Source organism: Ischnura elegans, chromosome 2 (assembly GCF_921293095.1).
Source record: "Ischnura elegans chromosome 2, ioIscEleg1.1, whole genome shotgun sequence".
Taxonomy (NCBI): Eukaryota; Metazoa; Arthropoda; class Insecta; order Odonata; family Coenagrionidae; genus Ischnura; species Ischnura elegans.
In genome coordinates this window covers 133,909,693-133,932,755 of record NC_060247.1, presented here as the reverse complement: position 1 = coordinate 133,932,755, position 23,063 = coordinate 133,909,693, and the positions used below count along the sequence as shown (strand labels likewise).

The 23,063-nt window shown below is 41.1% G+C and overlaps 1 protein-coding gene across 1 annotated transcript in view; it reads right to left on the bottom strand.

Annotated features, from left to right (window-relative positions):
• LOC124154660 (amyloid-beta-like protein) overlaps positions 1-21,317 on the bottom strand; it is a 369,007-nt gene extending 347,690 nt beyond the window's left edge. Inside the window, exon 1 of the mRNA XM_046528515.1 lies at positions 21,122-21,317. Within this exon, the coding sequence (XP_046384471.1) occupies positions 21,122-21,145 (24 nt within the window). The 5' untranslated portion in view covers positions 21,146-21,317. The remainder of the gene's footprint in view (positions 1-21,121) is intronic.
• Positions 21,318-23,063: the final 1,746 nt, after the last annotated feature.

Below are 23,063 nucleotides of genomic sequence, written 5' to 3'. Positions count from 1 at the left end.
CCAAGCATAATTAGCACGCAGTTTTCTCTCAACAAATAAAAGGATGTTCTCAAGAGATAGAGCGCAGATGCGATTCATGATCCAATTAGTAAATTAAAAGACCTACTACTACTACATGTGAAAGACTCAGTAGGCCCTGGTGTATACCAGTTTTCCAGCGAATGTGGACAATTCTATGCGATGGCGACCGGTAGAACGATTGCTACCAGGCTTAAGGAGCATCGTAAGTACACTTGAGCAACCCGACAAGTCTAGTGTAGCAGAGCATAGTATCAATGGGGACCTATCTACCGATTCGATCGATAGATTTTTCTTCCTCATAGGAAAATCTACTAGAATTGGTAGAAGAATAATTGCGTATGCTTGGTTTCGCTAGGTAGGGCCTCCTTCGCTTCTATAGCGCTGGGGTGTTTTATCCCTATTCCCCTCCCTTCCATTCCTATCCTTTTCCTGGAGGCGTCGGCGGGCTCCGATCGCGACGGCGCTTCTATCCTTTTTCCTTCCCATCCAGCCCCTCCCCGGGTGTCCGGGCGTATAAGCCTCGGGCTTGGTTCCTGGCCCCGGTGCGTTGTACCCTTAAGAGGGTTCGCCTTGAACCCTCAGAATTCTTATCAATAGGGACCACAAGATTAAATGGGATAGCACGAAAATAAACCTTAAGTTCCAGAAACATCTGGGACAGGCTTGCAAAGAAGGCCATTGGGATCCGGCTGAATTAAATAACTTTAATTGAGACTGGGATTACAAACTAAACAATTCGCGGAATTCCATTTTAAAGGGAATAACAAAATGACACAAATCTTCCTTCGAATTTGTCCGAATTCCCAAGATTTTTCCGGCCGGTCAGGGGTAACCTGATTACTGTGATGCATCATCATGGTTACATTTCTACCTTATTTTACACTTCAAATTCAATCAAACTTATTCATTCACCCAGAGAACGATGGACGAGTCGTCAATTGAATCGCTGAAGATATACAACGATTTAAACTGGTGAAATACCGAGTAGAATTCACGAAAATAATTTCATCATATTTTATACGAAGGGAACATTTGGCGACATCTGAATAATAATAACACTGACCAAGAATAACACTGAATGATAACTATCGGTGCAATTTTATTATATGAAATAAATCTATAAAAGGAGATAACTGATGGAGAAAAAATTTAATATCATACTAGAATGAAGTAATAAAATCCCTAGCTGCCCCATCATTCACCATCATAAACACGCCATTGTAAACACGTAACTAAATGAAACACTTAATTCGCTAGTTTTTGTACGCTCTAAATACAATAGGAGAAGGAAAAAAGAGCTCCAAGTCTACTCTTACATATGCAGTAAATAAAATACACTTATTTATAAAATCCAGCATATTTTTTAGAGCAAAAAAGCATTGGAAAAAATAGAGCAACGCGGAAGAGAGTTAATTTTTTTAGCACACATTCAGTAATCATAAACACGATGACGAGAATTTCTCGAATCAACTTGAATACAATTATCAACGCTGAAGCATATTAGCGCTCTTCGACGTTAAAAACGATACGCAGGTACATTAGAGAGGTGCATTTCCCTGCTTTATGTCCGCGCGGTCCTTAACATTATTTGCACCACTCAAAAGCAGTAATTCACTCCGCTAATGATTCAAAGGAACTTTCTATCATCGTAATTTGCCCTGCCGCTCGCTCCAAATCGACGCGAAGGCCAAAAACTGCGTTCTCCGTGATCACCGAAGCGTTCATGCAGCTAAATTTAACATCATTCACGGAGATTACTACCATTCGATTAATTGTCATCATCCCAGAGAGCAATAACTAAGCACACTACACATACACACACAGTTGGCTTTGCTCCGCAATTAACAACGAAAAAAGGCGGCATCTGGCGAGAAGCACACAGACGCAAACCGACGAAAGCCGTAAATGCAAAACCCGCGTTCTCCCGGCACTAACTGCGCTCACAGACACATCGGCCCTTCACAGGGCATGAGCTGAATTCTCTCCCTATGAACTACGAGGGGCTACTGATGAGTGAGCGTTACCTAAAGCTACCGAAGAAACATCAGTGATAGCAATTACTCGGCATACTGACAGATAAAGTTCGTATGGTGCACAGATTTTTATTTACGAAAACATGTTCTACATCTATACATAATACCCTGCGAGCCACCTCTAGGGTATTTGGATGGGGGTGACCAATCACCAACATGCAAGAGGACCGCCACATGCACACCGCACGGTAATAGAAATATTACGCACACTAGAAAAATATACATGCTTATTCATTAAAAAATTGAAAATGGTTAGTAACTCCTAGAGCAACTACATGCAAGGTTAGAACTATGAAAAAACATCCAAGGAGTGATCCTAGCGAGCGACGCCATTGATCCTATCAATTGAGACAGCGTTGCTATCCTTAATAGTACGAGGGAAGAATTACATTTGAAATCTCTCTGTTTTGCAGTCTATTTCTTTTATTTTATTCTCATTATCGCGTCTACCATAGTACGATGGTAAACGAAGGATATGATTCACGTCGTCTGTTTAAACACGCTATTTATTAATTTGCATCAAATCTAAAAATGTCATTTATAAACAAAGGGTTGAATAATAAAGTTCAGCAGAGAATAAAATCGTTAAATAACTCACATATCACGCAATACATCACTGATATGACCCCTTCATCTGCTATTTTTGCAATTTATGAATGAAGAGGAATGGAAAGAGGTATTCGGAGAGAAAGTCTCTGAAAGAAAAAGGAGCTCTGATGGAATTGTAGGTAAGAGGTAGTCGGTGGGTAAGGGAACTCTTGGGTCACAAAGTAAACGATGCTGAAGTGGATGCAAAAAAGAGACGAGTTCCGTGTTTTATGGGAAGGGAGAAGGGAGGTTGATCACTGGGAGAATGTCGTCAGACCTGAAGTGGCTCCGTCATTTTCACATGATGCGAGCTAATTCTAATTCAAACTATTTTTGAGGGTGGAGGGGGCCAGTTAGAGGGTTAAAATGAGTATTGGACAACTTTAACAGGGTTGAAGAGCTGGCGCGCTCGTTTTGAATCTGAGGAGAGTAGTGGTGAGGAGTGGCAAGGGTGCAAAAGGTCACTCACCACACACACATTTTTGTTTTGAAATGCGCTCGAAATTTTCAATTGCTTCAAAAAATCCAAATTTCTCCCTTTACAATGATTGTTGATAATCTCAGCATTAAAATCACACTTTTTTGTGGTGCAGCAGATTTTTTTTAGCAAAATTTGAGGAAGGATCACCTTTAGCCAACACTTCTTACGGTAACTTGCTTTCATTGCACGTTCAGTAAGACTCACAAACACAAGTTGGTTAGATATAGCAGTAGTTATGCAATTAATGAAATTAATCGCAGCCTAGGTATATAATAGATATTTTTAGATAAGAGAGAATGACTTGTATTATGTTGGGCATGATATGGTGGAAGTTCTTAACATTAGTAAAATAAGACATTGCAACATTTCCACTGAGTTTTATTATGACACCACGCGTTTCGTCGTTACAAACACACTTGATAATGTTGTTTGTAAAGACGAAACGCGTAGTGTCATAATAAAACTCAGTGGAAATATTGCCATGTTTTATTTTAATATCAGAGAGAATGACGTTAAATTTTATTTATTTTACGGCATTTGATAATGTTTGCATTTTTTCCTTTAATGAGAGGAAATAAACAGCAGTCGATCAATATCAATGCACATAAGCGACATCTCTTGCATTTCTTTCCATTTCGTCAGATGCTTGCCCGTGTTTTTTACCTCTGGCTTACGTATTAAGGAGAAATTATATCAAGAAGCCTCCCAATCCTCTTTGATTCAGTGAAATATATAATAAGAATATTGGTAACCTGTGATATTTTCCCGACAATATGCAAACACACTCTCACCGCAAAAGGGGAAGCATATATCGCGGGCTCAGAACCCTTAACTTCCCTCACGTGCGCACCCCTGTTTAGCCAGACCCCTCAGGGGGTTTCCCGATGGGGAGAATGGACCCTTCTGCCTCGAACGCAGGACTCTGGAGAGATCCAGATGCGCTGGAGACGTAGGAAGAAGGATGCAAGGGGACAGCGACGTGAAGCCGAGTGGGACTGAGTATGGCGGCTGTTCTTCTTCTGGTGCAGGGAAGGGGATGGGGGAGTGTGGGTCCCAGGGAAGGTGGTTTTTGCGGCGAGGGAGAGGAGGGATAAGGGGTTTCGGGTTAATTAACACCGCCGAATTCTTCTCCCCTTGAGGCGGTTGCAAAAGAGGGGAAGTAGTCGCAATGCCCTCCCCGAAACATACTTCTCCCTCACTCCCTCCTTCAAAGTTTCGCCCCAACCCCCCAAAAGCCTTTCCACCAACGCTGAGAGAGAGATTTACATCTCAGGTTACTCTGACCACTATGACGTACCCTGGGCAATGATATCACAGTAGTGAAGATGACAAGTCCACCTTCATTAGCAAATGTACTCAGGCACGTTATTAAATCACTCACTACGAGAATCTACCCGTAGGTTGGTTTTGGATATGCGAGGGTAAACCTCACCTCCAACTAAGCCGGGGGTGCGAATATCAATTCAGGGTACGAGGGTCAGTTCCTTTCCCTAGGCCACCCTGCACTTCGTGGAATAATGTTGAGGGTGCGTTAAAATGATTCAACCCCGAGATTTGAAGACAGCTCACTCACTACGCTACCACGATCCCCCATCTTTAAGACAAATAGACCTCAAGAAAGTTTGTGATACCTCCGATCTATGGACAACCACCTGCTGCGTATCGCCCTAGGTCTACTGAAGGGTACTGCTGACAGCATATCATCGCGTCCCCTGAGGATATCCGAAAGATGGTCAACCTTTCGTTTCAGATAAGTAGTCAAGTATTAACTCAAACGATGCAGAAGATTATAGGACGATGGAATGACAGCGGACAGACTTTAGACGAGGAACTTCCAAACCCAACAATCCTCCCATTTTCGAATCTCCCGAAGTCTTCCCGTTTTCTCGTCATCAGCGTTTATATTAGAACTCCACTAAAATTTCTGGTCCGACAGATATGTTGCATTTTTAAGAGATATTTTGTCGAATAAATTGGGACTTCAGTTTTTTCTCCGGGGGATTTAATTCTAGTGGCAACTTCGTTATAGGATTTTCCTTTTTATTCGCGAATGGCTGGTGTCCTAACACCCCCCGCCACGCACCCATTGAGGCGGCTTGAGGGGGTGGTAAGTAGATGTTTTCGGAAAAGCTCTGCCCTTATCTCTTACTTTGGTGCCCTCGCAAGAGGATTTACCATAATGTGGACCAATAACGGCACTCGAAGGGAGAGCGAACTTGTATAAAAGACGACGACGTTGGTGATCCAAGCTCTTCGACCTCAAAATGTCATCATCGCAGCATACACGTGGTAAGAATCAGAGAGATAGTGCAAACTTCATTTCGGCTTAGTAATCAACTCAAACGATGAAGAATATTAGGGGATGGTTGAATGACACCATTGAGGCCTAATAACAGAGAACGCGTGCAAAGAAGAGCTGCCAGGTATGTGAAAGGTCGTTACGATAGTTTTGTTAGTGTAACTGACCTCTTAGATAAACTCGGATGGGAATCTCTGTCGGACCGTAGATTGAAATGTAGACTAAACCTTTTATATAAATTCAAGAGCAGTGTCCAGATCATATGAATAAAATAAGAGAGATAGACTGTAGAACAGACAGGTTCAGAATGTCTTTTTTCCACGATCAATAAGAGATTATGACGGCAGCGATAGAACTCATAAATAGATTGCATGACTTGTAATGTAGCCTACTAACCTATGTAAAACTTAATGCATGTTTCTTAATTTTATTATTATTTCTAACAGCATAAACTAGCAATAAATTATTGTTAGTATACGTGGCGTTTTTTAGACCGTGGGGTGAGCAATTGGGAGTCCAATTGCATGCTGCCTGCTGGTGATTGATCACCCCCTGCCAAACACCCTAGAGGTGGTTCGCAGGGTATTATGTAGATGTAGATGTATCTGAAGAGTGGGTAAGCTATACCCACCACCGCGGGCAGAAGTGAAGTTCTCTGGCTTTCATGATAAACTAGGCTGCGAAAAATCTATTTTTCTCTTGACGGTACGGCAATACCTTTTCAATAAATACACGAAGAAAGTTAATTGGCTAGCCTAAAAATATCTGTATATTAACTAGCTTTTCAAAGTTAATAATGATCAACCATTCTGATTGATTGCGTGTAAAGTTGTAGCGTACCTTCCGAATGCATTGACACCCTCGAATTGGAGAAAAACTGACGATTCATTTGAGGAGCACGCTTACGGTTGAAACAACAAAAGCAGTTACATCTACATCTATATAATACCCTGCGAGCCACCTCTAGGGTGTTTGGCAGGGGGTGATCAATCACCAGCATGCAGCATGCAATTGGACTCCCAATTGCTCACCACACCGTCCAAAAAACGTCACGTATACTAACAAATTATACTACTATATGCTGTTAGAAATAATAATAAAATTAAGAAACATGCATTAAGTTTTACATAGGTTAGTAGGCTACACTACAAGTCATGCAATCTATTTATGAGTTCTATCGCTGCCGTTATAATCCCTTATTGATCGTGGAAAAAAAGAAATTCTTAATCTGTGTGTTCTACAATCTATCTCTCTTATTTTATTTATATGATCTGATCTTTCGTAGTGGTTAGTTAGGTCACGTCGTCCGAATCGGTAAAAAGGTTGTCCAGAGGCCACACTTTCCATGCACTAACGCCCGAAACTTCCTCGGATGACACCAGCGGACTCAAACGGACGTGCAACGGGACGGGTGGATATTCCCCACCCTCCGACCGACCTTCCCTCGGCCCCCTTCTCCTGAAGGGTCCCAACTCGGAACTCTTCCCTCTCCATAATGGCCCTTATCTCTTTACTTGGGTGCCCTCTCGCAAGATCACACTCCCGCAAGGAAACTTTGCCCACCTTAACCCTGTCGTTACGCCACCCATGGCAACACTATAAACTCTACAACCGTCCCCCCCCCCACCACCTCTCCCCTCCCTTCCTTCGCCGTTACGGCTTTATCTGCTCTCTCTCTCTCTCTCCCTCGTCCTCGTTCTAATGATCACCCTCGGGATGTGTCCCATCTAGACACCACTCGAGAAGAAGATGGGGTCGCACCAGGTGGATCCGTCCACACCGATGGAACGAATCATTTTTGAGGAGCGAGAATGAACGAATCCCGCAGCGGGTAAAAAACCTCAGATCAAATACTATACAAATGAAGTCATGGAAAGATATCGGTCGAAATCGTTTTTTCGAGCAATCGATTTTTAATCGAAATGAAAAATCTCGACTTTACAACAAAAATCAAAATATGAAACAAAAGATCGATCAATCGAAAAAAACTGACGGTTTTTTAAAGAAATACGGTTAGTACAAAAAAATCGGGGGGGTTTAGATATCACCGCTTGGAACCACTCGGCTTCACTAAATTGTTTAAGAAAAATGACTGATTGAGATTTTTTTGTTGACGATCGAGGGCGTGCCACTTCCCAAATTTACCGGTCTGCGAGAAAATTCTTTCAAATGGGACGGATGACGTTATCATCGGCCGGTAGTGGTGGTGCGGGGACCAAAGGAAATAGCCGAGACCGACTTTGGATCGAAACTCAAAGACAATGTTTCGATTTCTTCGATCTTTGACTATAAAAATTCGATTTTCGATTTTAAAAGAAATCGATTTTTCCATCACTATACACATGGCGGTCAAGGTGGACGCCCATTGGTCTTAACCCTTCGTTGGCTAATGTACGATCCACCATTTAAGCTTGCTAGCATAAGAGATCTCCACATGTTCCTTTGCACTTCGGGCAATGTTACTCTAAACAAACAAACGCTATTAAGACAGAATTAACTACCGCCATTGCTTGGAGTTTTCCTGATCTACATTGAATTTTCATGAATTTCAACATGGTAGTGAGCATATCTCTACCTTGTGAATAATTAGTTAGTTTTGTTTACGGAGTTTATTTCTTATAGACATGCGGAAGACCATACCATTCTGTCCTATGTTTACTATGGATGTTGAAAACAGTGTTGGAGGATAGAATTTTGGGTAAAAGAGGGGGAGGAAAGACGGAATAAGATTTGTAGATAGAATGAAAAGGAGAAGGCGTTATCATGAATTTAAGAGGGAAGTGGATGAAGGGAGGGGGGACTGATAGAGTAGGTACTTCTGAAATACTTCATGGACACATTCCTAAATCGGTAGATTACTTCAACAGTAATCAACACAATAGATGTATTCATGATTTTCACGTACGAAATATTCAGGGTGATAATTCAAGAGGCACTTCACTCCCACTCGGCCTGTCTTCTATTGTAGTAAAGTAAAACACCGGCATTTAATCAGGTGGAACATTTCACATTTGAAATAGTCGAAAATGTTGATATAGGGCTACAAAATACTTGATTAATGATAATTTAAGAAAAGAGTTTGCAAGACAACAGCTTAGGCATTAAAGTACAAAAAAGCTATCATATAAGTAAAATAAACATTTGCTGGCAATTTTCCACTAAAATTTGCCAAAAATCATTTGTGGAAAACACTCTAACACTCTCCAGCAACTCTTAATTTACCAATACGTCAGAAGTCCACAAGAATAAATCGGAAACAAAACTCTAAGCTATACTATCGACTTTAACATGCAACGGAAAAGTTGAGGAGACGTTGAGCAACATTTTGCTGCACCTCAAGTAGAAAAATGCCTTACGTGGGGTGAAATATTTTCATTTGAGATACCAAAAAATATTGACAAGGGTCGACTCGTTTTCTCTCTCGAAAATTTCAATGTGATATCATAAGTTTTAAACAAGAATTACGTCACAAATAAGGGTAAAAAACGACCGAGCATGCTGGTATATCGTCTTAAGGTAGGCTTCATTTATTTTTCGAGTAATATCGTCCGAGGCGAGAGTTCGACGATATGAATTCGCGCATACGCAAACACATACGTGAAGTATGCGGGAAAGCTAACCGTAAACTTGGATTTGTAAAAAAATTATAATTCTTTTTAAAATCCAAGTTTACGGTTGGCTTTCCCGCATACTTCACGTATGTGTTTGCGTATGCGCGAATCAGTAAGAATTATCGGTAAATGCCCAAAAAAGGTGACGGAAATAAACTACCTGACTCTAGTGAGGCCTCACTTGGAATATGCTGCTACCACGTAGGACCCTTACGAGGCAGGACTAATAGCTGAAATCAATCGAGTACAGCGCAGGACGGCCAGATTTGTGATGAGTTGTTACGAAGTGCTGTGTTTCAAGTATGTTACACGAGTTAGGATGGGAATCTTTACAGGAGCGTAGATCGAAGTAGAGGCTTAACTCACTTATGAAATTCGAATAAGATATTTTCTCAGACGACGTGAATCATATCCTTCGTTTACCATCGTACTATAGTAGACGCGATAATGAGAATAAAATAAAAGAAATAGACTGCAAAACAGAGAGATTTAAAATGTCATCTTCCCTCGTACTATTAAGGATAGCAACGTTGTATCAATTGATAGAATTAATGGCGTCGCTCGCTAGGATCACTCATTGCTAGTTTTTTCATAGTTCTAACCTTGCTTGTATTTGCTCCAGGAATTACTAATCACGAGCAATTTTTTTATGAATAAGCATGTAGATTCTGCTAGTGCGCGTAATATTTCTATGACCGTGCAGAGTGCATGTGGCGGTCCTCTTGCATGCTGCATGTTGATGATGTGTCACCCCCTGCCAAACACCCTAGTAGTGGCTCGCAGGGTATTATGTAGATGTAGCTACGTCGGAGGACTACTTTTCCAATGCAGAACTATTTGGCGCTGCGGAAGGACGTCATGAGCATACGCTACGGAGAAGACTAGGCCCCATATCTAGCCGGAGGCGTCATAAAATTGCGTTATGCCCCGGCCAGAAGACATAATCTAATGCTGTATTCGATTCGGACTCATACTTGAGATGAATACTTCAATTCAGCTGGCGGAGTGATTTCTTATCCTGCCCAGCCAATTTTAAGTCCTTCAAAAACCAAGCAATGTTAATACCGGCTTTATCAATGAATTTTGTGCTCAAAGAGGAAATTAATTCGAGCAACAAGAAAAAGAACGAATCTTTGAGCTCGACTGTATTGGTGGGCGAGACATAAAATGAACGCATCGTACGAACGAAGAAAACTACCCACCATTCACGCACGCCGTGGTCTTGTAGCGGGGGAATGGCAAACACACGCAACAACCTCTTTCTTCTTCTCTCGTCTCTGCACACATAACCCATCCCCGTCCGCATTAACCCATTATTACCCCTCCATCCCCTTCCACACATCACTTTCCCACGCAAAAGACATTAGCTGGCACCCTCATCAGCGAGGAAACGAGAATCGGCGGCTCCTTACTCCTCCACGGACGAACTGCGAATATGTATGTACTCCGAACGTTGGAAGATCATAAGCACAATGCTCACTGCACGTACCACTAATAATTCCACATTTACAGCCATGTTATTATAAGATTAGAATGGGAATCTTTAGATGAGCGTGAAGAAAAGTATTAACTACATTTACTTAGGCGAATTCGAAGAAGAGTGTTGCTCAGACGACGAGAAAAATATCCTTCCTTTACCGTCGTGCAATGGTACACGTGATCATGAGAAGATAATCAATTAAATAGACTGCAAAACAGAATTAAAAAGTCATTCTTTCCACGTTCTATCGCGTTATTGTTCATCAAAACATTTGTTTATCGATGCAGCTCTCGCCACAACGATTAAATGCAAGATCATACCTTTGTCTTACTTTGTATTTCCCTGATTACGCGTTCATCGTTCAATATGCTGTAGTACCTATCACCAGCGTTTTCTATTAAATGCAAAGGGACATCCGACGAAGAGAATTGGTATGATATAAGCGACTGCATACAAAGTGGTAACGATGTACAGAATTACGAAATGACGATTGACTTAGTGTTCGACTAATGAGCACCAATACCAAAGAGAAGCATTCCCGATTTTTAGCTGGCCATTCCTCGAACCCAAGCCTTTTTACTCCCCTTCCTCCGCCAAGCGTGCACGACCTGGGAAGCTCAAATTGCGTCTAAAACATATTGCATCGCCATCAAGTCTAAGAGGATTAAGTTCGTGGTGTCTCATCGTTATCACCGACGAACAGAGCAAGGGGAACGAACTCCCTCTGAGCCATGAGCGGTTTCCTGGAAGAGCAGGCACCCCGGAAATTCGCACTACCTCGTCTAACCACCCATTGTCCAGGGTGAACGCACCCCTACCGAAACTATTGACCCATTAGAGCCCAACCCCTACATGCACGTGAGCGGAAAATTTAAACATCATCTAAGAATTAAATGATACATCAAAACAACGTCTAAAGGGGATTTTACCGGTAGAGTTGGGAATATTCCTCTATATGCACTATGTGATCGACCTCTATGGTGTCCGGATGGAGCTGAGATTTCACCCTCAAATGCTTAATGCGCGTTTTTCATGATTTGATGAAATGACATGTAAAATTCAGCCGATATGTTTACGGGATATGCACTGCGTAAGTCCATCTTTGTGGACAACAGTCTCGGCGGCATTGCAGCTGGGTTCTTCAGGTCGGTCAGGATCTTCATTGACCGGAAAAAAGTCACCTGACATGTCGGAGAACCTGTTGTCTACAAAGATGGACACACGCGGTGTATATCCCATAAAAATCCCCCAATGAACCTTCACCACAGTTCAAAAGCCTCCAAAGGGATTTGATATAAAAATTTCTTAACAAGCCCACAGTGGAACACGTCGAACATACTTATTTATTTATTTAATCCAGTCCTAATACAGCACGAGGCCAATTACGGAGGACTACAATAACAGGAGAAACAATTTAATAATATTAAGCAACGTAACCAATAATTTTAACAAAAATATTCAACAGTATTTCCAAATAAATAACAAAGAATAGAAAATTTCATCGGGTGGTGCGAGGAGTTGGGGGCAAATTACGATAGTGATGGTGCAAGATGGATGAGGGATGAAAAAAAAACTTCCTAAAATACTCAACTCCTAAAAATACGAAGGTTCTATGCCGCATAATTATTAGAATCGCATTATAAAAGAGGCGATTGAAATTAACCTAGCAGAGAAGTATACAAATGGAGACAAAGCCTTCAAACTAAGGTTTATCATAATCAATCGCTATAAACGAATAAAAGTACCCAGAAACAACCAATCAGGACATTCAAGGGCAAAAATAAATACATAAACAAAATACCGAAAATAATTAGACTCCACAATCTACCCCTGAAGTCGATGGCAGACTCAGTCTTCGAAACGCTGGGGCAAATTACCCAAAACCATATCCGGTGGGAAACCCGAGAAATATTTCTTCAAACTGTGCGCCGGGAAAAAACCTAGGACTCTACTCAACTCTTGCCAAATACCATTGGGGGCCTTATGTTGAGAGACCATGCGCAGCCATGAGTCGCGGTGAAGGGAAGCAGAAGAGTGAGTGGGAAGCGACGGTAAGAAGGGAGCGGAATTGCCTCCAGCCATCACCACCTGCCCCAACGCTGACTCGCCCCTGGCATTCCACGCCCGTGACACAACGCACGCTATGAAGCAGCCGTGTTCACGCGTGAGTTTCGTCAGAGGGAGACAGATAGAGAGAGAGATAACAAGGGCTGCTTGCAGAGATAATAACTGCAGAGCGGAAAATGTTTCTCAGTCACATCTTGCGGCAAATGGCTCGAGTATTTTCCCTTCTCCTTCCGCGCTGTCTGTCGTCCCAAACAATTATTGCGAAAAACACGGCCGGATAAACAGAAAATAATAGACACGGAGGCAGTAACAGGATACCCTAAGAGCCACGTCTTTGGTGCGTGTCGAGGAGTGAGAATTTACCCCAATAAAAATATATATACTTGTAACAAAGTAAAAAACTGCCTCGCGAAAGGCCATTATTTATATATATGATCTTAATTTCAAGAGTTCATTTTAAAGAACGTATAAATAAGAGATTCAAAAATTAAAATGTAATGAATTTGATTTTGTGTCTCAATAATATTATCATTCTACAATGTTGAAGTTTACATGATTAGCTTACCCTCCTCCGTGTTGGGTTTTTACACATCTATTTGCGTAAATAAATGCACTCTTGCAGGACCACGTTCATTGGGCTTTGCTAGTTGTTAACATAAAGTCCTCCCAGCGATATTTCAGCAATGAGCACACGTGAAATCCAATAATTTGAACCAACATCGTATCCTTGATCCAATACCATATACAGAGGGCATGTATAACCGAGCAGCGAGGATTAAGCTCGGTAGGGGTTCTCTCTCCGTCTCCAGGAATCTATCTCAAACTCCCACGCACGCGTCACTCCCCCTCATGATTTTTTTTAAATGTTCAGAACCGTCTTCATCTACGCGAGAACGCACAGAGCTCACAATGCGGGACTAACCTATGAAACCAGTTAGCTTCCTTCCTAGGATTTCACCGTTCATTAATTTCGACGATGCATCGCTCAAAGGACTTAGCGCCACACGATACTCCGCCTCTGGAGTTCGTTCGTCTTTGGCCAAAGCGAAACTGCTGTCTGATTCCCGCGTTGCCGGCACGAATAACCCATCTCCAGAAACTACTCGCATAAGATCACACAGCTGCTTAGGCAGTAGAATGTAGGAAATATTTCGAAATTCGAGAACACGGAGAAAATATAATCGCAAAGCGATTAAACGAATTACTGAAGCAGTAATAACCAAAGCGCATTTCTAGCGAGTTAGGCATGATCTAATGTCGTGCCTCTTAGTACCAAGCTAAGAACGCTAAAATGTAAAATGTCGGAAAGTAGGACGTAAACTGTGGATATGAAATTATGGGGTCTGAGTTTGCGATAGTCAATGCATGGAAATTACACCCACAGAACGCAAATAATTAACACATTAGGAACATGGAACTAGAGCATAGAAAAAACTTTGGGTAATGACATATCTAGGAGCTCAGCGTATGGTAATAATCAAAGCAAGGACATTTCATGAAAGTATGGAGATAGAGAATACAACCACTTAAACTGAAAATTGAACTTCGTTTTTCCACTTCAAGAAATTTGTTTTTTCACTTCAAGTTCAATTTTCATTCATTTAAAGCTCACTAATTTTCAATTTAATGCGCAAGATGGATAAATGACAAGCCAGAATTTTATTGCATTTTCTCACTAAGAAATGGATCGACAGCTTCATTTCTTATTTTCTGCCACTGTCATCATGAAGAAGCGTACAGAAACACATGCGAATCTCCGGAATTCAATGGTATCAATTTTCCAACATGACTGACGCATCGAGGATATTATTGTGATAATGACATAGGCGTAATAGGATGAATCGCCCAACCACTGCGAAAATTAAAGTAGAAAATATCAAGGATGATTTTTCTTGGCTTTGAGGAGGTATTTCGATTCCTATAATGGGCAACTACACATAGCAGGTAAGATTAAGGAATTAATAAATTTTAGCTGAAATATCCTCTACTATCTCACGGCGATTACTCGAAGGGTTCCCTAATGACCACAAATGCGTAGCTACTATTAAAAATATTATTACTAGCAGGCTAGAAAAGATAAAGTGCAATGAGTCGGTTACCCCAAGTTCATTAAACAAGCAAACCACCGTCCGAGTAAATGAAGAATTGTAGCCATGAATGAACACCAAGAGGCATTTTATATGAATGTGAATGCATAAAATATATTACTAACGACGTTATGATAGCTTAATACCAAAAATATAACTAGAAAAATCGGTAAATTCCAATAAATACCAATGATTTGTCAACGTGGTTTCCTTAGGGAATTGATCGGTATCCTCGGAACTCTACTTCCGAATTCGGCCAGTAGTTGGCGTATTTCTTGTCTGTATCCTCGAATTACTTCCGAAATGCAGGACTATTTGACGCTGTGGAATGCCGTCGTGATGCGCGCAGGAGACATATGGGATCCCTATGTGAACCCTGGCCCTGTAGACATCGATCATTGCTTTATTCGACCCTGAGTAAAAGGCTCATGCTGAAATAAAATGCTTCTCCACATAAACCAGAAGAATGTGATTCCTGCTGCCCGAATGCCTTCTCCTCCCGTCCAGTGAACTTAAAAATCTAATGTTAGATTCGGTCCAGGAAACCCTGCTTTTGCTACCATCCTCGGTTTTTTGCAAGGCTAATGCCTCATTCACATTACGATTGTTTCAGCGATTGTCGGAACTATCGTGCATTCACACGACGATTGTTAAAACCTGTACTGCCCTCTAGTGCTGACATCTAAAGTGAACGGGAAATTGACGGTTAGCAAAGGTTGAGGCATGCAGGGACAAGATATTACTGTGTTCAACGTGTATTTACCGAATAAATTTTCTTCCGCTCATATTCTTCTTTCCAAGGACAAATCCATGAAAAAAAATAGGGATTCACGAGCTTTTCGTCTTTCTCTTGCCGCTTCCGTTTCCGGTCTCCCAGCGCCTAAGCAGCCTAAGTGGCAACGTTCGGAACAACGTCAACTATTGTCAGGACATGCATTCACACGGCTAGTTCGGCCAACTATCGTTGGGACGATCGCTCGGACAATCGTAATGTGAACGAGGCATAAGCATCACTTGATGAGTCTCAGTTTTGAGGGAGGGAGCCGTGAGCATAGGATAAAAAAAGAGAAGATCGCAATGCGTCTCAATCGGCGTCAACAGCGGCCCACTTCCATCCATCGCTACCTTCTCCCCCCCCCCCCCCCCCTTTGAACTTCGCCTCTTTCACGCACGCGTTCGCTATTCAACTAGGGCGCACCGTTTGGAGAAATTTTCCACCCAAGATGATGATGATAATGCCATTATTGCTCCGCATATTTTATAAATTTCCATCAAAATTTCAAACGCTACATTTTGTGGGAGTCGCAGCGGGAAGTGAAGAAGGAAATTAGGACGAAGAGAGAAGCGGAGATATATATTAAAAAATTTAATCGCATCAGCGGAAGTAAATATGGTTCAATATTTTGACACCTTTACCATGCAACCACCTTTCGTAATAAGTGTTGCCCCATCAATAGCAATCGGTTACACCGACGATTTCATCATATGGGTACTATAAATTTCGTCAAGTATTAAAATTATTTCAACAGTATATTATCTCATTCACTAGTCCTAATAACAGAAAGAGCCATCACAAAAACCAGATTGCTAAAGGTAAAAAAGAATAAAATAAAGAGCACTATTCACCGTGACTCCACAGTGCGTGAGATAGGATAACACACGATTAGGAACGCTTTAGAACTGTGCTTAGTGATAAATAATTAACAATAAAAGAAGCATTTCAATCAAGCCGCGTCTATAATATGATTGTTGTATATTCACGTTATGACTAGCTAACGTTACCTAGAGCTATACCAAAGCAAAGAAAAAAACGGAATGCGGTCAGGACGTATTATTAAATAATTATTGATAGTGGTCGCTAATTCGAGTAGAAGAAGTGCCGAATTTTGCAACGATTGTTGTATCATTTTTTTATATGACTTATAGCTCTTAGCGACGAAAGAATGGGAATAAATGGTCACTACTTCATGATTGAAAGCCGCACGATCAAGAATAAATGAGCAATTCACAATATTCTACCCCACTTCTCCACCGAACAGTAAGCCTCGAACATATTTTCGTCCTCCCTTTGAAATATTAGTCCCGTAAAAAGGCCTAGATGAGCAGCCTCCAAAAGGTCACGGGTCTCATTAGCCTCCACCTAATTATATTAAGAAACTAATTGAAATCTTCGGCGCATTAATGGAATCAATCCCCATTGACCGATCTAATCCTCTCCCCACGCCTTCTCCTTCTAACTATAAAGAGAACTGCCCCCCCCCCCCTCCGCCCCAAGCAGCCCTTTCCTTCGGAACAACATCCTGTATAGCCGATCGAAGGCATCTCTCCCACTCAGCACTTCGGAAATCCCGGATGCCCCCCTCAAGCAAGCCCCCCCCCCCTTCCATCGAATGCAGGGCCTCCTCGCGGGGGTGTAGCTCTGCCCCTTGGCAAGTAGCTGGGAATGGGGAGGAAATCGCTAAGAACGCACCCAGATTCCATTCAGTGCAGAGTGAAACAATGATAAAAAAGTATCCTACGCTAAAATCCTCAAACACGTTACCGACGACTCGAGATTACTGATTCACCAACATACTTACTTATTTATTCCACGTGCTTAGTCCGTCTCAGTTACTATTTTAAAGCCGATCGAATTGGTATTTGCGACCTCTGAAGTGAGGTTAATGGTTTTATGTGTTCTCTAGGCGATAGTCTGCACCTATGTTAGCAAATTTCATTTTTTTTAACATCAGAAAGCCAAAGGAGGGCTAGGATTTAAGGCGGCTAAAAACAGCTTCAGCAAAAAACAATTTACAGCAATAAACAGCTCTTCTTGCAATATGCATTCCCTCAAGCGTGATTGTTGGGTTCACCACTAGGAACTCTGTGCTCTTTGCTACTATGCTTATAAATGATAAACAGTTAACAGTAGACTTGTGAACATACAGACGTAGATGCATTAATGTGTAATGCATTTCTGAAGAGTTTCAATATATTTCAATGGCTCTCAAATGGCAATATTTTTATTCAGTAATTTCTTCCTCTGCCCAACAATTTGACTATCGATATGAAGTTTAATTATCTCGGATAAAAGTTGCAGAATATCAAAAGCACTACTAATTCAAATAATAATTCAAAATATCAACTTCGTGAGGACAGCATGACCCCTTCAAGCTATGAGTTGGACAAAATGCATTGAAAAAGGCATGCAGAGAGTAAATACTACCTCTCCATACGAATTGGACCACATACGTTCGACTTAATCGGCCCTGTGTCAAGAATAAGTTTCTTCTTTGAACGTAAAGAAGGCCAACAAAAGTTGTGAGCCCTCTCCATCGAGCGGCTAGGACCTCCTTATTTACCTTAGTAACTGGGGCCTCGAATCGTATTGACCGGGTGAACTGCGGACAAAGCGGGGCAATGGAAAAGTCTAGAGCACAGATACGCCGGCCCACTCACTACAGATTTTCCGCAACTCTTCTATGAAGGTGGGAACATGCAACGAATATTCACGAAAGATTGAACGGCTCCTAAAAAAATCGCAGCAACTGAGAAAGCCGACGACTTCCGCTCTTGTCACCTGAACTACTCATACTGCGGCCATCAAAATCATCACAAGACATCAAAATACTTACAAAAAATAGTCAGAAATCACCATGTGTATATGGTTAATCTATATGTATCGTATGAACACTTAAAAGGCAACTAACTTATTTTTTTAAGCGTGTAAGCCTATTCTTTTTTATAATTTTTTGTTACATTCTCATACGCTACTTTTGGCGAAAACCACTTCCAATTTTGAAACCAGTATGGCAGCATAGACAAACCAATCAATCTTGACCATAATGAAGAGGAAGGTCATTTGCCAATCTGTCCCAAAGCCGTACTTCTAGGCAGAACATCCACTTAAAGCCTTAATGACTAGTATGATATTTACTCTCAACATTAGAATAATATGAGTCTTGATACAAAAAGTTACCACATTTCAGAAAAATAGGTTAGAGCATAAGTAGATGAATTTGATTTTGAACATTTCTTCCTTCTAGTGTTTACGCCACTGCAATGCGATGAAAGCCATTGAGTTACACCGAATCGCATTATCACATACGCACGTCATGCATCACGTAATCGTGACCTAAAATAAGATTACGGAGAAACAACATAAAAAGAAAATAATTCATCACTGACCCAATCCATAAACCACGAATTGTTGGGATTGATGGTTCATAATTTCATTCGGATCTGAAAAGATTATTGCAACTGTGTATCCGCACCACAAAATAAAAACCCAAGTTCATTCAACGATTATGGGATAGCATATGGCCTTATCTTGCGTGCCATTAAAATTTGATTTACACCAAGCCGTTAAAATTTTGACCGGTAACTAGTGAGAGTACTTTTACGTTACCGCCGGATCTCAAAATTATCCCATAATGCTCAAAACTCCATCAGAAGGTGCTGTTTTTTCATTAAGGGGGAAACTTTTCAGTGCGGATGGAAACTCCGTTGCTGAGAATTCGGAAGAGAGGGATGGGAGAGTGGTGGAGAAAGAAAGGGAGTCTTACTCACGAGGAAGACAAACTCCGCGGTGAGTTTTCTCGGGCCTTTTATGTTACTTAATAACGATAAACATCCCCGTCTCGCAGCATAAGGAGAAGAGAGGAGGGTGGCGCCTCTGTCTCTACTTCTCATTCCTTACCTCTCCTCCGTCTCCATGGGAACCCTCCCCCACCTCTATCCCACATCCCTCCCTGCGTGAGTGAATGGGAGAGGAGTACTCGAAGCGATCTTAAGGGGAGGGCCCCAGAGAGGCCTTGATTAAAGGGCTTTCAAGGGGCGCCACCCCATTCCTCCCTCCACCGCTCCACCCTTACTCTTCTTCCTTTCATCCTTTCCTCTCTTTTTTCCAACTTTTTCATCTTCATTCTGATTTGTCCCCTTCCCTCGGGAAATAACGATTTCCATTTAGCGACTACCAAAGAAGCGCCAGCGTCCTTAAATAAATGGACCACGCATTTTGCCTGACCGATCGATCGGATACTACCTCGATTTGTGGCAGTCATATAGGTTCGAGAGGAAAATCAATGCACGATTCCGTTACGGGATTTTTTTTTACGCGTTAGGTCTCATGAAATCAAAATCATAGATTCGGAAGAAACAACGAGTAAAATTTAAAAAAAGAATGATCAGCATTCGTACAGAATTAAAGCAATAAAAATTGAGGAGCACAGATGAGCTATATAAAAGTAACAGAGGCAGACGAAATGCAGCGGAATGACATCCTGTTAGTATTAAAAGAAATTAGAGATGGCACTTTTCCACAGGTTTCTTTTAAGTACGACCGTTTCAACCGTTAGGTCATTTTCAAGTACATAGCACCATCTCTATTTTCTTTCAATGCTTAATGAGCTATAAATTTGAACCAGGTATTTTCGAGCGATTTTTGAAGATTCAGGAAGACCTTGACTCACATTTTTCTCATCAAAATGAACACCGTATTTGGCAGAGGCAACTGAAGACGAAAGGTAAAGTCATTTTTGCTGAGTGATAACGATAAAGAAATAAACCTAGTGTCCACATAGGCTTGCTCAAAGCAAGAGACGCCAGAGGGACCATGGCCCATTCGAAGGATGGAGTGGTGTGCCTGAAGTGCCTCTCACAAAAAATGGAGTCAGCTGCATCGAAAGGTTCTAAAAATAAGACTTCCTCAAAGATAAGACCTTATACGATGCAAGATAAGATCTTCAAACTGAACAAATATACCGATAAAGTGTGAGCGACGCACCTTTATTGACGGAAGATAAACACGATAGGAGATTAGAGCGTGAAAACTTTCTAATTTCCACACACTACTAAACTAATTCAAGTAATTACATCTTATTTCACCTTCACGTATATGCCCTTTGTACGCAGATTGGCTTCCAAACGTATCATTTGACGGACTAATTTATTAGACTAAATTTATTCAATTGAAGTTATCGATCGATTAAGATAGATTTCAATGGAGTACATACTGAGTATTCTGTCAATCTCCCCTCCCTCCTCATTTGACAACAAGGCCTACTCCCTTTCACTGTACCTAAAAATCCTATTTTAGTACTTCCTCTCCTCGTTTACCCAACATTCTACCCTCTAACACAGCATTCAACATCCCCTACCCGCTCAGTCCTCGCTCCATCCATACCTTCAGTCCCTTCCGCATCTAACCCAAGCCGAAAAAATCAACCGATAGCACCTACATTTTGAAGGCATATTCGGAAGCGCTTAAGTCGAATGCCTACTTTCAAATGTTAACCAATAATTTCACCTCTCGCTATTAAGCCTTATCCCTGGCACGAGGAACGAGACGGGCCTCCATGACGTAGGCTGCCATGCAAAAAATCACCCCGCTGACAATCCGAAAAGATTAACTGAGAGCAACTATTGTTCAGCAACATATTACAGGAATCAGTTGGGAATAATAAGATGCACTCACCAGGAGCAGAAGGAGGATATCCATTGGGATGGAGCTGGTTTGAAGCGAGGAATGATGGCCAGCTGGATGCGAGGGCGATAAGGAATCTTCCGAAGGAATTCCTCCACTAGAGGCGAAACGAGCGGACGGCGATTCTCACTTGAACAACAGTTGAAGGGCGGCGAGCGCACGATGACCGGCGTGCACGAATAAGCCGGCCGCCGAGGCGAAACTATTCGCGCCAGCTATTCGCAGAGTCAGCGGCATTCCCCCCTTTCTGCCTCCCCCCCATTTCCCCCCCGCCCCCTCATCGCTCAACCCGTATTACGTAACCCATCCACTATGCGCTATGCGTATGTAACACATGGGTCAGCAGCATTAGACCGCTAGCTACGTAACACCAGTGCAGTGACGACAAAGCGACGCCATGGCCAGAGAGGAAAAACAAAAGAATACTACTGACAATGCTAATTCCTACACGACGACGCAACGGTTAACTAATCGAAAATGTTTAAGAATGGGCTGTTGACCAGGTCAATTATTGGCTTCATTTCCGCCGACGTTTTGGAAAACGGATTACAAAGTGAAATAATTACCAAGTCTTGTGTTTTTCCTCTCATCATAAAATGAAAGAAGTCTAGATGAATGTTCAAATCCACAAAAGGTGAACGAATACCAAAAAGAAGACACCTTCCACAACGACTGACGACGCTAAAATGTATTCCAAGAGAAATTTCCCTTTCTAATTGACTTCCCACTTCCAAATATTGGAAGAAGATGTCCTGTGGCAAAAAAATACGGCAAGAAATTCCAAAGATAATTTAGTCCCAAAAATGTGCCATTTTTTTCGCCCTTTTATCATTCAATAAAAGGTAATTAACTAAAAGCAGGTTTAACTTTTCCTGAAAAGCAATAAATTTGAATAATGCAAGACCAAAGAGTCGATGGAGGAGTATATAATTGTGCTACTGACTTAATATAGGGAACGGCTGGTTTTAAGATTAAAAAAACTTGAGGAATAGCGCAAAAACTCCGACTAGGCTTATTCGCTGTAAGCTAGTGATGCAAGGGCGTTACTTTTTTAAACACTGTACATAAATACTCTATAGTCGAAAAATGGGAAAATATTAAGACCTAGTACCTACTATAGAATCTACTTATCCTCACTAGAATTCCAGTTAGGAAGGACATTTTCCTGGAATCATCATAAAAATACGGCAAAAATGAACATAAAAGCATGATAAATAAAATAATTTAATTTATCAAAAAGAATATTTACGAAATTTACGAACTTTTTACAGAAATATTTAAGAAATGGTTTATATACGTAAAAATACAAAACATCGTAATAAACGAACTGATATAGATGGTTTGCAACAATAAATGTAGTAATCTAATTAGCCAGAGTTGTTATAAATATTTTTTTTACAAACTATTTAATAGAAAAAGAGCAACTAAAAATACTAAACCACTTCATATAATTGTATTTCAGATCAATTTTCCAAATTGTTTTTAAAATTTTAAATTTATTTTGAAAATTTTTGTATAGGATATTTCTGCACTGCATAACAAAATTTTTAATACATGACCATTTTTGAATTTACTACCTCTCTCATCTTTTCATGTATCAAGATTTGAAAATTGAAAATAAGTTTCTTAAACCCTCGCATATACATTTATTATGAATGACCTATGCCTAAAAGAGTTCATATGAAGCATGCTTCACAAGCATATAGACATGACTTCAGAAAGGAGCCATAGAACTTTGCCTATCATTTTTGTTCAGCGTGAGCTAACAGCAAGGAAACCTCTCATATGTTCTCTTTCTGACCCAGAAAAAAAGGCCAAAACAGTACTTGAATTTCTCTGAACTGATTAAACTCTGGCTTCGGATATGTGGCCCAGGATTACCGCTCGCTAAGCTGTAATTACAACCTTTTCAATTCATCCAAGTAAAATAGAT